The sequence below is a fragment of the Narcine bancroftii genome, chromosome 1 (genome assembly GCF_036971445.1).
Source record: "Narcine bancroftii isolate sNarBan1 chromosome 1, sNarBan1.hap1, whole genome shotgun sequence".
NCBI lineage: Eukaryota > Metazoa > Chordata > Chondrichthyes > Torpediniformes > Narcinidae > Narcine > Narcine bancroftii.
In genome coordinates this window covers 286,132,941-286,150,229 of record NC_091469.1, presented here as the reverse complement: position 1 = coordinate 286,150,229, position 17,289 = coordinate 286,132,941, and the positions used below count along the sequence as shown (strand labels likewise).

At 41.8% G+C, this 17,289-nt stretch overlaps 2 protein-coding genes across 7 annotated transcripts in view; one reads left to right on the top strand and one right to left on the bottom strand.

Moving 5' to 3' along the window:
• The window catches only part of prrg4 (proline rich Gla (G-carboxyglutamic acid) 4 (transmembrane)), a 40,890-nt gene that overhangs the window by 8,318 nt on the left and 15,283 nt on the right, over positions 1–17,289 (top strand). For 3 of the 5 annotated variants that reach the window (XM_069902562.1, XM_069902547.1, XM_069902545.1), the window contains exons 4-5: positions 967–1,015; positions 7,755–7,878. In XM_069902562.1, coding sequence (XP_069758663.1) covers positions 967–1,015; positions 7,755–7,878 — 173 coding nt within the window. The remainder of the gene's footprint in view (positions 1–966; positions 1,016–7,754; positions 7,879–17,289) is intronic. The other 2 variants (XM_069902572.1, XM_069902556.1) reach the window with 1 other exon arrangement.
• Positions 15,845–17,289, bottom strand: part of LOC138745461 (uncharacterized) — a 50,467-nt gene continuing 49,022 nt past the window's right edge. For both annotated transcript variants that reach the window (XM_069902531.1, XM_069902528.1), the window contains exon 5: positions 15,845–17,173. In XM_069902531.1, the coding sequence (XP_069758632.1) occupies positions 17,012–17,173 (162 nt within the window). In that variant the 3' untranslated portion in view covers positions 15,845–17,011. The remainder of the gene's footprint in view (positions 17,174–17,289) is intronic.

Genomic DNA, 17,289 nt, shown 5'->3' with positions numbered 1-17,289 from the left:
GAAGAAGAAACTCAGCGGAGGGAAATGAGACCCTGCTGCAGGGCCAAGAAAGGAGAGGGAAGATGGGAAGTATTAAAGAGCGGAGGGGTCAGTAAGTGATAGGTGGATTGAAGAGGGGTGACAAGTGATGGAGAGATGAAGGCGCAGCAGAGGTGGGGTTGGGAGACAGAGGAGGGTGGTTAACAGGAGCAAGCAGGGAAAGGAGGAAAATTAAAGCAGATGGGGGGTGAATTAAGGTGCCAAAGGGTATGAACAGTGGAGGAGGGGGTACAAGTGTGGCTAGTAGGGAAGGGAAAGGAATGGGTGGCACAGTTAGCGTAGGGTGGCACAGTTAGCGTAGGGTGGCACAGTTAGCGTAGGGTGGCACAGTTAGCGTAGGGTGGCACAGTTATTGTAGCAGTTAGTGCAATGCTGTTACAGCATCAGCGATTTTGGTTCGAATCCCACCCTGTCTGTAAGGAGTTTATGTTCTCCCCGTGTCTGCATGTATTTCCTCTGGGAGCTGCAGTTTTTTCCCACCGTTCAAAATGTTCCAGGGTTATAGGTTAATTGGGTGTAATTGTGCAGCATGGGCTTGTGAGCCAAATGGGCCTGTTGCCATGCTGTATGTTTAAATTTTTTTTAAATAAAAAAATGTTTTAATTAAATTTTAAATTTTGAAAAATTAAATAAAAAAGAAACAAAGGGATGGAAAAAAGGATGAGTGTGAAACTGGTGCCTTTTGGAAGTTCCTAATTAAGATAGTTGAAACTCAAAACTGAGCAGGCATTGCATTTGGTTTTTCTCAGTCCAAGTGGTTATACGACATGATGCTTCTTCCCACTCTTCTAGGCTAAAATCAATTTAAAAATGTTTATTTTTGCATTGAGGTTTAAAGATTGTTTAAATTGTATTTCTAAATGATATACCATATTGGTAAAAGAGTGCAAAGGTTTTTATTTTAAAGTACTTTTTTTATTATTTTAGCTTAACTTTTGGAAAGAATACTCAACAAAAGGCCCTTATGCTAAGTCAGGTAAGAAATTATTATTTCCTTTTATTATATCATTCATCTTAAGGCCCTATAAATTTAGACGCACAGCGCAGTAACAGGCCCTTTCAACTCATGGCCTACAATCCCTGATACATTTGGACAGAAACCAGAGTGCCCAGAGAAAACCCTCGCAGATTCGGAGATTGTACAAATTCCTTACACACAGCATTGAATTCAAACCACGAGCACTGGTGCTGTTTCAGCATTGCCGTATCTATGCCACCCCTTGAGAAGTTACCACTGAGCTATCTTCTCAAGGCTCAAAAACAATTCTAGTGGTACTCTCACAACATGGAGAGTACTGTGGTTTAGGCTCGGTGACAGTGAAGGCTCAAATCAGGATGATGTGCAGCTTGGAAGGACCTCATTGTCTCGTGGTGCTTCACCTGATTACTGCTATCACTGCCCTGCATCACGTTCCTCCAGCTGCTCATTGTTTGAGAATAGAACTTTACAGTGAAACACAAAAGTCTGCAGGTGCTGATTGTAATAAAAAAACATAAAATGCGGGAAGAACACAGCAGGCCGCGCAGTATCCACAGGGGGTTAAAGATATACCTCCTGAGCCTTTCGCTAGGGAGAAGGAAAGAAAGGGAGAGAAGTACAGACCCACTGACAAAATGCGTTAAGTGGAGATGGATAGGAGGACATGCCTCGCAGCATCCACAGGGGGTTAAAGATATACCTCCTGAGCCTTTCGCTAGGGAGAAGGAAAGAAAGGGAGAGAAGTACAGACCCACTGACAAAATGCGTTAAGTGGAGATGGATAGGAGGACAGGAAGCGAGTCTGGTTGAGTACATGGTCATAGAGCTTGGGAGCAGCATATCCAATTAACTCCTTTTGTCTGTTGGCTTCTACTCCTCCCCTTTCTTTCATTCTCCCCAGCCTTTCAATTCAGATACCTGTCTGTTTTTTTACTCATACTTTGAAGAAGGGCTCAGGCTCAAAAAAATATATATCTTTAACACTGCTGAATTTCTCCAGTATTTCTGTGTTTTGTAGAAGATATAGAGCACAGTACAGGCCCGTTGTCTTACAATGTTGCGGCAACCTACTCCAAATTAATCTAACCCTTACCTTCCTCAAAGCCCATAACCCAATATTTTTCTTACATCCATGTGTCTGCAAAGAGTCTTTTAGGAGTCCCTATTGTACAATCCTCCGTCATCACTCTTGGCAATGCATTGGCACCCACTACTGTCTGTATTTTAAAAAAAAAGAACACCTTCCCCATGTTGCCTATATCTATAACAGGTAAAGGGAACATGGAGCAAATGAGATACTTGAGGAGTATTTAAAAAAATGCAAGAAAACCCTCAAGAAAGAAATCAGGAAGGCTAAAAGACATAAGATTACTTTGGCAGTCAATGTGAAGGAAAATCCTAAGGGTTTCTAAGGATAGAAAGGGACAAAACTGGTCCCCTTAAAGGTAAGAGTGGTCGGCTTTGTATGGAGCCAAAAGAGATGGAAGAGATCTTAAATGTTTTTTTTTCATCAGTATTCACACAGAGTTGTGGGAGGTAAGGAAAACAAACAGTGAGGTCACGGAACCTGTACAGATTAAAGAGGAGGAAGTGGTTGCTGTTTTAAAGCAAATAAAGGTCCATTAAACCCCAGTGCCTGACAAGATATTCCTTTTGAGGGAGGCTAGTGTAGAAATTGCAGGGGTTCTGGCAGAAATGTTTAAAATAACCTTAGCCATGGATGTGGTGCCAGAGGATTGGAGAGTAGCTAACATTGTTCTGTTGTTTAAAAAAGGCTCTAAAAGTAACCCTGAAAATTATAGACCAATGAGCCTGATGACAGTAGTTGGTAAATTACTGGAGGGTGTTCTAAAAGATTGGATAGACAATATTTGGATAGCCAGGGACTGATTAGGGATAGTCAGCATAGCTTTGTGCATGGTAGGACATGTTTAACCAATCTTACAGAGTTTTTTGAGGAGGTTACCAGGAAAGTTGATGAAGAAAAGACTGGATTTTGTCTACAGGGACTTTAGTAAAGCCTTTGACGAAGCCCCGCATGGGAGGTTGGTCAGGAAGGTTCAGGCGCTAGGTATTAATGGTGAAGTAGTGAACTGGATTCGACAATGGCTGGATGGGAGAAGACAGAAGTAGTGGTGGATGATTGTTTCTCAGACTGGAGGCCTGTGACTAGTGGTGTGCCTCAGGGATCAATGCTGGGACCATTGTTTGTCATCTATATCAATGATCTGGACGATAGTGATAAATTGAATCATCAAGTTTGCAGATGACACTAAAATTTGAGGTGTTGTGAACAGTGAAGAAGATTTTCAAAGCTTGCAGAGGGATCTGGACCAGCTAGAAAAATGGGCTGAAAAATGGCAGATGGAATTTAATGTAGACAAGTGTGAGGTGTTGCAATTTGGAAAGTCAAACCAAGAAATGACATACACGGTGAATGGCGCGGCACTGAGGTGTGCAGTAGAACAGAGGGATTTGGGCATACAGATACAGTACATAATTCCCTGAATGTGGCGTCACTGGTAAGTAGGGTTGTAACGAGAGCTTTTGGCATATTGGCCTTCATAAATAAAAGTATTAAGTGTAGAAGTTGGGATGTTATGTTAAAGTTGTATAAATTTGGAGTATTGTGTGCAGTTTTGGTCACAGGAAAGATATCATTAAGATAGAAAGAGTGTAGAGAAAATTTACTAGGATGTTGACCAGACTTCTGGAACTGAGTTACAGGGAAAGGTTAAATAGGTTAGGGCTTTATTCCCTGGAGCATAGAAGAATGAGGGGAGATTTAAATACCTCAAAATTATGAGGGGGATAGACAGAGTCACTGTCACTGAGAATAGCTGAGATACAAACCTGAGAACATGGGTTAAGAGTGGAAAAGGAAAAGTCTAGGGGATACTTCTCAAAGAGAATGGTGGGAGTTTGGAACAAGTTTCCAGGTGAAGTGGCAAATGTGGGCTCAATTTTAACATTTAAGAGGAATTTGAGTAGGTACATGGATGGGAGAGGTGTGGCGCGCTATTAAGTGGGTGCAGGCCAGTGGGGCTAGGCAGAAAAATGGTTCGACACAGACTAGAAAGGCCGAAGACCCCCATTTCTGTGCTGTAATGTTCTATGGTTTACCCCTGATGCCTCCCCTAAACTTTCCTCCCCTCACTTTATACAGATGTTCTCTGGTGTTTGCAAGGAATATGCTCCCTTGAAACTTTTTGAATTCACTAAAATGTTGCTATGTGGCATTAAAAGATTAGAATTAGAAATATGTTGGAGTTATTAATCAAATAATATCCAATTGTTTGGAAAGTCTGCTACTCCCTTACTAGCGTTGCCCTGAACATGTTGGATTATGAAGCTTCACCATATAGTTATAGCACAAGTGATAATCAAGATTGTTAGAATTTGTTCCTTCCAAGCAGGATTTGTTGTTGTGGAGCTGATGGGTTTCTTCAAAGCTTGTTGTCAACAAAACTATAATTTTGATCTGATATGAAGTTATTTTGCTTTTAAATTATAATCTTGGCGTCACTGAGTCATGGTGTAATATTCTGTTAATCTGTCATGATTGTAGCTAATCATGAGGTACAAAGAATTTTGTAGAATGTCTTCTTCTTTGGCTTGGCTTCGCAGACGAAGATTTATGGAGGGGTATGTCCATGTCTGCTGCAGGCTCGTTGGTGACTGACAAGTCCAATGCGGGACAGGCAGACATGGTTGCAGCGGTTGCAAGGGAAAATTGGTTGGTTGGGGTTGGGTGTTGGGTTTTTCCTCCTTTGTCTTTTGTCAGTGAGGTGGGCTCTGCAGTCTCTTTCAAAACAGGTTGCTGCCCGCCGAACTGTGAGGCGCCAAGATGCATGGTTGGAGGCGATATCAGCCCACTGGCGGTGGTCAATGTGTACATCAGCAAAAAAAGTCATTTGATCCAACTCCTCTCTACAAGTCATTGAATCATAGATGCAGCATGGAAACAGGCCCTTTGGCCGATCGAGACTGCATTGACCATCAATCACCATTTACACCAATCAAACAGTCCATTTTTATTCTCCCCACGTTCCCCTTAATGCTCCCTAGATTCTACCACTCACCAACCCATAGGGTTATTCTACAGCACTCAATCCATCAACTTGCACATCTTTACAAAGGGAGAGGAAACCGGAGCATCCAGGAAAACCCCACAGTCACAGGAAGGACATGTAAAGTCCACACAGACAGCATCTGAGGTCAGCATTGAATCAGGTCTCTGGCAGAGTGAGGTAATTGCTTTACTAGCTAGGTCACTATGTTGGGCATTTTGTTTTAGCAAAATAAATGAACCATTTATGTTGCACATAAACCACCTCTCTCATCCCATCCTGCAATTACCTGGTTTTCCCAATTAAAAGTCTGTGATATTCACCTTAACTACTTTGCAAGGTAAAATTTCAAATGCAGATTCCATGCTATGGTAAGATTTATTAGGAATCCTACTGAATTGATGATTGCTGGCTGGAGCAACAAAGACCTGAAAGTGCAGGTGTCCTGATCTGTGAAAGGCAGGATGAATTGAGAAAGATGCCAGAAAGTTTAAAAAAAAATCAGGTATTGTAAATCTGAAATAAAACTGGAAATGCTTGGTAGGTCAGGGAGCATGTATGAAGGGAGAAGAATAGGTAACGTTTCAGTAGGGACCCTTCATCAGTCATGTGAAACTTTGGTTCTCAGTAGCAGTGAAGATGGGGAATGAGTTGAACTAAAAGTATATCTCTGATTGGGTGAGACCAATTACTTAATGTGGTGGTTGGGTAGCAGTTCAGATCAGATTCTGCTGCTTTGTCTGTGTAATGTATTACATATGGTGAATCTGTGGGATGTGCCGAGCAGGCCAGACTGCAAAAAGGAAAACAAAATGAAATCGTAATAATGGCAGGTGAGAATGGCCAACTGTGAAACAGAGAGAAAGAAAGTCTGTTAACTAAAATTTGGGAAATTGATGTCGAATCCTGAAGGCTAGGGCATTCTCTGATTGAAGGTGAGACATTGTCCCTCAAGCACTATGCGTCTAAAGAGAGGTCAGAGACGGAGTGGGATGCTGAGTGACAGGTCATCAGAAGCTCAGGATCATTTGTGCAGGCTGAGTGCAGAGACTCAGACTGCGTGGCAATCTCCTGATGGGCATTTGGTTTCTCTGGTGTACTGGAGATAACATTGGGAACCCTGGAATGCAGCACCCTCAACTGGAAGATGTGTGAGCGAATCGCTATTTCAGAATGTCTGTGTGGGTCCCTGGATGGCTGAAGTGAGAGTCTGAAAGTGGAGGCTTTGCAGCAATGCTCCAATTGGCTATGGCTTTGGAAGAAAGTACAGGAGCATCAAAATCAGGAGTGTCAGACTGGAAAGTAGCTTCTTTCTACCTGTAACCAAAATATTATTCCAAAATATGATTTATTAACTAAAAAAACACACAAATGCTGGAGAAACTCAATAGGTCAAACAGTGCCTTTATGTAGCAAAGGTAAAGATACATCACCAATGTTTTGGGCTTGAGCCCTTCATCAAGGTGTGTCACCTGTTGTGCATTAATACCTTGTTGACACACCTTGATGAAAAGTTCAACCCTGAAATGTTGGTGATGTATCTTGTAAGGTAAAACATCATGAGATGGGAATGTACAGGGCTGTAACAAGATGTGAATGCATCCTTGTACTTACAAGATAAGAGAGACATTGATGGATTGAGAGGCAGGAAGCTAGCAGGGAAAGGATAGCAACAGTTTTAGTCATTGGACAAGTAATGATATGATGATGTTCTAAGCACATATCCAAGGGTATAAAAAATCACCATTTTGCTGATAACGGCAGAATGCATTCTCCGACTAACTTTGTTAGTCGCAAGTGTTACAATCTGGTAATAAAGAACAAAGAACCCTGATTTCGACTCAGTCTGGTGTTTGTCTCACTCATTCATGAACAAAGCAGACCTAACAATCTTTACCTTTGCGACATAAAGGCACTGTTTGACCTGCTGAGTTTCTCCAGCATGTGTGCTTTTTCACTGAACCATGTTGTCAACAGATCCTGTGTTTTACCTCTGATATATTAACTATATCTCTATGTATATATGTGATTATTACTGTATGCACTTGTGTAAAAGTCGATCCCTTTAATTTTGACCAAAAATTTGATATTTTCTATATTTCATGTAAAAATTGATCCCCCTAATTTTGGCACTGGCTGCCCACCCATTAGAGCTCCTGATGCCTTGATCACAAACTCTCGTCTCGGCCCCACCCACCTGCCCATTGGAGCTCTTGACTACAGACTCCCTTTGCCCCAGATGCCCACCCTTCTGAGCTTCCAACACCTCGAACACGGACTTATCACTTGGTCCTGGCCAGCCAGCTGCCCACCCATTGGAGCTCCCAACGGCTCAAATGAAGCAGATACTTGTTACAGTCAAAAGTAGAGTCTGTAATAGTTGACACCATAAATTTACTGTTAAAAATTGATCAACAAAACTTTATTTTTACACGAGTAAATGTGGTGTGTGTGTGCACGCGTGCGCCGGTTTCATCTGCTTGTATTTGTACAGTGAGATAATAAATTTGAGAATGAAAGTATCACAGCTTAGCACAAACCACAATTCAAACAATTTATTTTAGAAAAAATACCAATCTTTTGAAGAATGGAGATCAAGGACCGATCAAGACCTGCTATTGTTAATGTTGATCATTCCTCTGCCAACCCTCCCCCCTCTTTTCCAGGAGTTACATCTGATGTTACCATGATCCTAACAGCTTTCTTTGGCACAGTGATATTTGTAGTTGCGTTGGGCTTGTTCCTCTGGTATTGCTTCAAGCACAGATCCAAAGATCGAAATAGGACAAGGTGAGTTTCTGTGTTAGCTAATATTTGTGTAAGTATGAGGTTTTTGGAAAACTTTAGGACCTTGTCATTTGTGCTAGGATTTGCTCTTCAAAACAGGATTTGTCTGAAGGAAGCCAACCTTATAAAGAACCCCCATCTAGGTTCAATCTCTTTCCAACAGCTGACAGGCTCTTGAACCTCCCATTGGTACATTAATCATTGACTATCTGCCCTATCATGTCAATTTTTTGCAGTGAACCAAGAAAGTCTGCAGGCACTAATTGTATTAATACACAAAAAGATGCTGGAGGAACTCAGCAGGTCCTACAGTGCCAATAGGAGTCAAACATATATAACAGGCCTGAGCCCTTTGTCAAGATATGAGCAAAGACCAATAAAAAGGTGGGGGAGGAGGGAAGGAGAAGTGAGAGGGCACAGACCAAGAGGCCATAGATGAATATGGAGAGGAGGGCACAAGAGAAAACCAGGAAATTGATCAGGGAGGGGGGTAGCTCTGTGAATGGAGCTAGAGAAAAGTAGAGAAGGAAAGGGATAATCAGGGGCAGGGGTGGGGAATGATGGAAACTGGAGAAGTTGATGTTAATGCCATCTGGTTGGAGGGTGCCCAGACAGAAAACTAGGTGGTGTTCCTCCAATATGCAGGTGGATTCAGTCTGGCAGTGCACAAGATTATGGACAGACATGTCAGCAAAGGAATGGAACAGGAAATTGAAATGGTTGGCCACTGAGAAATTCCCACTATTACAGCAGTAATAATTAGAAAATGTGGAAGAACGAGAAATGGCTGTAGAAATGAAAGTGAATAACTTGAGAAGAAAATTGGAAGAAAGTGACAAAAAAGTTAAAGAGCCACAAGAGTTGTTAGTTCAGAAGATGGATATAATGGAAAACTAAAGTAGGCGAAACAATATAAAGATAGTGGGCCTAAAGGAAGATGAAGGCAAAAATATGAAAGAATTTATAAAAGAATGGATCTCCCACTCTGCATCTAGTGTCTCTGATATAGGAGGAGTCACGAGATGGAGTAGTGGCCGGTAGGAGAATACCAGCTCTCTCCAGAAAAGAAGAAATAAAGTGAAGAAAACGCAAAGCTCAAGAAACACAAAATAAAAGATAAAGGTGTGGAGAAAAGAAAGAAAATGGCACCCAAGAAGGAAAAGCCAAAAACAACGGGGAAAAAAAAGAAGGAAAGACGCTGGAAGAGAAAGGAGAAGGCCTTACCTGCATGAAGAGGCAGGGACCCACCGTGGACAGAGGAACCTGCTCCCAGAGGTTAGTGGAGACCCCGCAAGGTCGCAACCCCCTGACCGCGGGACTGCAAAAATGGCTCTTTGAGCCAAACAGAAGTGCGCAACACCAAGGAAAAGGAAAACACCGACGTGAGGGGGACCCAGCTGTGGAATGAACTTACGCAGCGCGACCAGCTGAGAGATGCCCGACAGCAGGGCTCTCAGCTGGAAGAAGAGGAAAACAATGGGAAAGGGAGTGATAAGAAAGAAAAACAGCAACAGGAAGCCCAACAGACAACTAGCCCAGAAGAAGAGGTCCAACAACAAGAAGCTATGCAAAAAAACACCCAACAAACTGAGGCAAGCAGCTCAACAAGAAAGTCAGAAGAGACACAGATACAAGGAAGAGAAGTAGAAGACACAAACCCCAAGAGCAGACACAGAAGAAGAAAAAGACCAAGCTCTGCACAGAGGAATAGAAGGTAAAATAGATGGACAGTATATAGATTTTTTAAAAATTCAAGAACAAATGAAAGCATTAAAAGAATGGTTGACATTAGAATTTAGTGAAATGAAAAGAAAAATGAAGAAAAAGTGAATAGAATAGAGCTGGTCATGACAGAAATAGGGAAAATATTAGAAAATGTGGAAGAACGAGAAATGGCTGTAGAAATGAAAGTGAATAACTTGAGAAGAAAATTGGAAGAAAGTGACAAAAAAGTTAAAGAGCCACAAGAGTTGTTAGCTCAGAAGATGGATATAATGGAAAACTAAAGTAGGCGAAACAATGTAAAGATAGTGGGCCTAAAGGAAGATGAAGGCAAAAATATGAAAGAATTTATAAAAGAATGGATCCCAAAAGTCCTGGGAATGCCAGAAATACAGAATGGAATGGAAATAGAAAGGGCACACAGAACACTAGCCCCGAAACCACAGTCACAACAAAAACCAAGATCCGTTGTAGTAGAATTTCTGAGATACACGACAATAGAAAATATATTGGAGAGGGCAAGGAATAAAATTAGAGAACACAAAAAAGCATTGGAATACAAGGGTCAAAAATTTTTTTTTTACCCAGACATAAGTTTTGAACTCCTAAAGAAGAGGAAGGAGTTTAACACAGCAAAATCGATCCTATGGAAAAAAGGCTATAAATTTATGTTAAGATATCCAGCTGTGCTTAAAATAGTTATCCCAAGGGAGAAAAACAGACTGTTCTCAGATACGGAGAAAGCACGAGAATTTGCAGAACGCCTGCAGGACAGAAAGAGAGATGAAGAGATATAACAAGAACAAAGAACAACGGCAAACTACATATAAACATGTAAAAATAATGTATAGGTAAGAACTAAAGAAGGGAAAGAAAAGGGAAGTAAGGGAGAGGGGGGAGAAAAAAAGCAGTCTCTGATACAGAGGATTCCACAATGGGAGCACCAGATGCAGTAAATGACACCTGAAGATTCACAAGTGAAGTGTTGCTTGCTAAGGTAGGAGGGTTGGGCAAAAGTATAGCATTTCCTGCGGTCACAGGGGTAGGTGCCGAGGGGGCAATGTGGAAAGGGACGAGTGAACGAGTGAGTCATGGAGGGACCGGTCCCTGTGGAAGGTGGAGAGGGAAAGATGTGTCTGGTGGTGGGATTACGTAGCAGGTGGCAGAAATTATGGAGGATATGTTGGATGAGGAGGTTATTGGGATGGTAGGTGAGGACAAGGGGAATCCTGTCATTGCATCGGGGGCAGAGGGTCTAAGACAGATGTGTGGAAAATGGAGGATATGCGCGCGAGGGCTGAATTGATGGTGGTAGAGAGGAAGCCACATTTGAAGAAGGACATCTCAGATGATCTCATAAGGAAGATTTTGCCCTTTTGTGCACTAGGGTTACTGTGAATGTTTATTATCTATAAAATAAAAAGTAAAAGCACAATGTTGGAGAAGCTCATCAGGTCAAACAGTGTCCTTTATAGAGCAAAGATAAAGATACATAATCAATGTTTCGGGCTTGAGCCCTTTATCATGTTTTACTTCGTGTTTTATTTTCTATTGTCTTTTAAATTTCATTCAATTAGTTTACCATTAGAGTTTTTCATTAAAGTCCCTGTTTGGGTGCAGCAAGCAAGAACTTTGAGCATATTTATATTGTACAACTCATTGTCATTATTTTGGGGGGGAGGGGGAATCTAACTGAGGTTTATGTTTCATTTGATCCTATTGGCCACTAGATGGCACCTCAGTTGTATCTTTAGCTGTTTATTAAGGGTGGCACGATTGGCGTAGCAGTTAGCACAACGCCTTTACAGCACCAGCAATCAGGATTGGGGTTCAAAACCAGTGCTCTCTGAAATTTTATTTCAGATTTTAGGCATCTGCAACTATTTTTGAGATTTATAACTTTTTTAGTTGTAGTTGAATGCCATTATAAAACCTGCACATATGCTTTGAAAAAAGAAATTTTATTATTGTAGCGAGCAGAGTGGCTACATAGCGCAGTGGGATGAACCGTCGCCCGTGCTGCTCACTGAGTGGTGTTAGGTCTGCTTTGTTTGAGAATGAGTGAGTCAGACACCAGACTGAGTCGAAATCAAGGTTCTTTATTACCGGATTGTAACACTTGCAACTAACAGTGTTAGTTGGAGAAGGCGCATTCTAACGATATCAGCAAGTGGTGTTTTTTTTATACCCCAGGACACGCACTTGGTAAATTATCATACCATTACATTGTCCAATGAATAAGCTGTTGCTACCCTTCTCTGTTAGTCTGCTGCACATCATTCTTGTTATTGCCACACTTATCTTGAGCGTACAAGGTCACACCTGCATCCTGTTACTCCTTAGTACTGGGTGACTCCTTCTCTGGTCCCAACTCATGATGTTTTTACCTTACAATCCCTCCTTTGTCCTCTTTAGTGGACAATCTTGCCCTGACTATGCTACCACCGCGTTACATTAGTTCGCCTATTATTGCCAAGCTCTATTCGGGTTCTGTTCACGGGGTTTTTCGGCTGGTGGGCGAGGGCTCCCCCCAACCCTCTTTAGCGTATACCCCCCCCATCCTTTTCCCCAATCCCATTGCCCGTTTACAAGTTTCCTCCCCGTTTTCCCCCAAGCAAATAACTGGCTATCCCTTCTAAGCATTTGTAATTAGTTAAGATAAAAGTTAACATTTGTGCTACAATCTATTTTATAATATTTGTTCTACAATCTATTTTACAATCCCTCCTCCCCGTCACATTCTCCATCAGACTCCGGATCGATCTCAGCATTTTTTGATGCCTCCTGTGACGTGAGATAGTCCCGCTCCGTAGCTTGTAGAGCTTGATATTTTGGAGGCAGCTCATCGCGGTTGGCAAAGGCTCTCTCAATGGTCCTCGTGACCAGCGTTCGAATGCATGGAATACAACAACAGCCTCAAGTGATAAAAATGGATACAGAAATGAACAATCCTAGGAAAAGTTGTCCAACATTGTGCCCCATTTCCCAAACACTCCATGTAACCAGGACAAAACAGGGTTAGAGACTCCAGATTGGGCTTTTAATTCCTTCGCCAATGCCTTAGGTTTTGTCAGCCCCTTAGTGAGTGACCCATCTGGCCCTGTGTTATTAGAGATTGAAGTGCAGCATAGATCGAACTGGAAGGTGCTATCCTTGTCTTTATCTATCTTCAGAATAACTTTGGCCCCGCATGGATCCGAACTACTCTGTTGGCTTGTTTGGCAACCCATCAGCAGGAATGCCCATAGGGCCCTCGGCATTGTCCACATGAGTCTCATCATATTTTTCAATACTCGCTACTTGTTGTTTTGCCTTGGAGCAAAAGGCAAAATGATGCCAATTATTATCCCCTGGTTTGTCAATTCTTACCGACCTATCTGTCACGGCGGTAACAGTGTATGGTCCAGTCCATCTAATTTCAGTCCAATGTACCTTCCCTGGTTTACGGATATACACCAGGTCTCCCTCCTTCACTGGAACTCCTTCAGTGTCCGGGTTCTCCTTATTTGCATTCGCCACCTGTTGTGAAACTAAAGCAACCATATTACCCAGCATCTGCATATAATGGTCCAGTTCCACTTCCCTTTCTTCCCAATTCTTTACCCAGGCTGGATCAGTCTTTGGACTGGGCATGGGTCGACCCGTTAGAATCTCGTGTGGTGACAGGAAGGTATCTTTGGCCTTCTCTTGTCGCATAGACATCAGTACTAATGGCAATGCCTCGACCCAATTCAACCTGGTCCCACCCAAAACCTTTCCTAATTTGGATTTTTATCGTCCTGTTTGCCCTTACTACTAACCCCTGGCTCTCAGGCCTATAGACACTACCGAAACGGTGTTTGATCCCTAAGTATTCTTCAACCTGTCGGATCAGCTCATTCTTAAAGTGGGACCCATTATCAGAGCATATTCTGCTGGGGACCCTGTAGCGGTGTATCAACTCTCGCGTCAGCCAGCCTATTACACTATCCGCATCCTCCCTCTTCATTGGGACAGCCTCCACTCACCGTGAGAACCTATCTACTGCCACTAAGAGATATCGGTATCCTTCCTTTGTCCTAAGGTCAGTACCCATATCTGTATAGTCAATACAGATCTCTTTCCATGGGGCTGTCGGTACTGGAAATTGTAAAAGCGGGTGGGGTAAGGTGATCCTTTGGTTATGCCCATTGCAGATAGTACATTCAGCTCCAAAGTTGTCAATGTGCTCGCGTAAATGGGGATTCCACCAATGTTGTTTAAGCGTATTATAAGTTTTGGTGGCGCTAATGTGAGTCGGCCCATGTGCTTCTTCAAATAATAGCGGAAGTAATTGGCGGGGGGCAACTATCGTACCTATCGGGGAGCGCCAGACCTTTACTGTCCGATTGTCATAGATGATCTCCTGTCGTGTAGCACTGCGTTTCATCCATTCCTCTTTCTCACTTGGGCTAGCTTTTTCCTGTATTTCTATCAGGTGTTCAATATTTGGTGGGGGTCCCTCTCCCTCCTTCTCTTTTTGGTCACTCAACTTACTACTATTTTCTCTTCTCTCTAATTCCTCTTTTTTGCCATGGGACCTCAGAATCATCCCCTGTATAGGTTCTTGATATCCAGTAACCTGTTTGGCTGCTCTGTCAGCCGCCGTGTTTCCTTTCCCTTCCTTTGTGTTTTGTAGGGAATGGCCTGCCACCTTAATTAGGTTTAGAGCCCGGGGAAGCATGACTGCCCTGACAAGACTCCGTAAAACCAGATCATGTCGGAGAGATTTATTGTCAGAGTACATACATGACATCACATACATCCAGAGACTGTGTGAGAGAGAGAGAGAGAGAGCATAGCGAGAGAAAGAGATAGAGAGGCAGATACACAGAGCACGAGAGGTAGAGAGAGAAAATGCCTTGCACTGGCCCCACTGGGAGAAAAGTCTTCAGATTAACACTTCCGTTTCATGGTTACACCTTTAAAAGGTTCTCATCCTGTGATCACTAGTCTGGATCAGATTGGGTCTCCCACCACTGGGAACCACCACTCCTTCCTTCCCTCCCACCTTGAGTGAGCTACACGTCAGCCCACAACGTCTGCCCTGATCCCACAATGGTGGGGGTGCGGGAAAGAGGGAGGGAGAGAGGATAAAACAGGATCCCATTTGATGCAGAGCTGGAATTGTGGGCACAAAATTAAAACCAAATTGTATTTCTCTGCCCTGCCCCACCTGGGGTTTTCAGGGCAGCACCGCCACAGATTGGGATTGGGAGGGGTAGTGGGTGAGAGAGGAGGGGGGGGAGAAGAGAGAGAGGGGGAGAGAAGAGAGAGGGGGGAGGGGGAAAGAAGGGAGGGAGAGAGCAAACCCGGACACTTCGTGGCTGGAAACCGGAAACAGGCACTTTTCTTTTCCCTTCTGTGTTTTGTTTCTTCCAGCTTATCTAAGACCCTACGCTTTAGAATTTTGTTTCCCTCACCTGTCAGGAACATCTCAGCGCTCCCGGGTAACCACCCCATCTTCCTCCAGCGATCTACACATTTTCGGAGAATTCTTTGTTTCTCAATGCCTCTTTACTGGTATTTCGCTTCTCTAATTCCTGATTAATTTTCCTAATAACTTGGTCAAAGGTCTTAGCAGGCAACTGTGCAGCCATTGCTGCGGGGTCGCTTCCTAATGCCTCTCTTAGTTTAGGTTCTTGTCCGTTTAGAGGATCTATGTTAACAAAAATCGCCTTTAAAAATGTCTCCTTGCAGGCCAGATGACAAAAGTTTTTTAGTGAAACAGTCTCCAAGTCTGGTCCTCCAGTAGACTTCAGACTGTCCTGTATACTCTGATTGCTCGCCTTCCACTCTCTGTTTTCCCAAAGAGGTCTGAAAGTTAGGTTACAACTAGGAAACCAAGTTTTTGGGCTATATTTTTGTCCAATTTCCCTGTAGCAATCTATGAATTTATGTAACTTTATCTCCTTGGTGATGCTGGGAATACCTTCATTTAACTTGTCAAAAATATTTCAAATAAACCGTGTGTCTCTTAAGATTCTGTCAACTTTTTTTTTCGAAATTTATTTATAGTATCTCCATACATTCATTTCAAATTGACTTAGTATAATATTACATAATAGATACTAAATAATTTTCAAATTTTCACCCCCCCCACCTCCCCTAACCCCTTAGGAAACCACCTTGTGGTGGTTAATTCCCAAAAACCCAAATGGGTGTGGTATAAACCACAAGTGGCATATGACTTTCGGGAGCAGAAGTACCACCCCCTCCCCCCACCCCCCCAGGCAGACAAAATACACGTATAAACCGAAAAATCATCATTTCTTATATCCATAAAACCCCGGTCCATCAATTTAACCAATCTTATTCATAAACTCTTTTTTTTTTGAAAATCCAAACTTGATATTAAATTTTGCACCCTTTCCACCCTCCCAACACTGAGTTAAACATTGTTTACAATCAATAAAAGTTTTTTTTAATTTTTTTTTCAAGTCTTCCTGAATTTCATCCACTGAATTAAAACACCTCTGAACATCCCAGTTCAACACCGAATCTTCCATTCTTCTCAGTCTCAAGTTGAATTTGTAGCTTACTTTCAAAAAAAGTTTTGTTTTTCAAATCTTTTAAAATTTTCTTGAACATAATTCCTTCGGTCTTGATCTTCTAAAGCATCAATGTTATTCATAAGTTCTTTCTTCTGTATTTCCCAATTTAATACCAAATTTTCCACTTTGTCAATCTTCTCAATGTTAAGTTGAAATTATTGTTTATTTTCAAGAAAAACTTATTCAAAATTTTTAACTCTTCTTGGACATTGCTCCTTCGACTTTAATTTTATAAATCATCAATCTTGTTCATAGTTTCTTTCTACTGAATTTCCAAATTTAATAATAAAGTTTCTGTTTTTTCCAATTTTCTCAATATTAAACTGATCTTGTTGTTTAGTTTAAAAAAAACCTTTTCAAAACTATTAAAATCTGTTTGCAATGTATGCATACTCACAGATAATAAATTCACTCTTCCAATATTCCATCCAAAAAAAATCACTAATAAACCTATTGCAAGTCAAGGAGTTCCATATATATGTTTATCTTCAGAAAATATTTCAAATATTTCAAATCAACATTCGTCGCCATCTTTCAAAAAGGAGTCCGAAATCAACTTTAATAAGTTCTGTTCTTGAGAAAATTCCAGTACCAACTCCGGCTCTGTCTGGGCAAATAGGTCAAATTTCTTCCAAAGTCAAAGAATGTAATTTTGTTCTGTATTTATAGATAATAAATTCATCCTTCCGATATTCCATCCAAAAAAAATCACTAATAAACTTTAATGTTATCTGGATTTTTAAAACTCACGGGCAACCAATGCCAATTACTGCAATTTACCTTCATAAAACATTTCAAATCAATATTCATCACCATCTTTCAGAGGGGTGTCCAAGGCCAGCTTACCCGACAGTCCAATTAATGAGCTCCGTTCTTAAGAAAATTCCAACCTTGACTCCGTGGTTCTGTCTGGGCAAGTAGGCCGAGTTTCTTCCAAAGTCGGAGAGTGTAGTTTTGTTCTGTATTTGAACTCCATTTTCCTTAATCTTTGTTGCCATTTTAAACTAAAAACAATTGATAAACAAAACAAAGACTTTTAACAGAAAAGAAATATTCTTAAAACGGGTATTTATATAACTGCCTGGGGGAGACCGGGAATGCACGTCCGCTCCCTATGCCA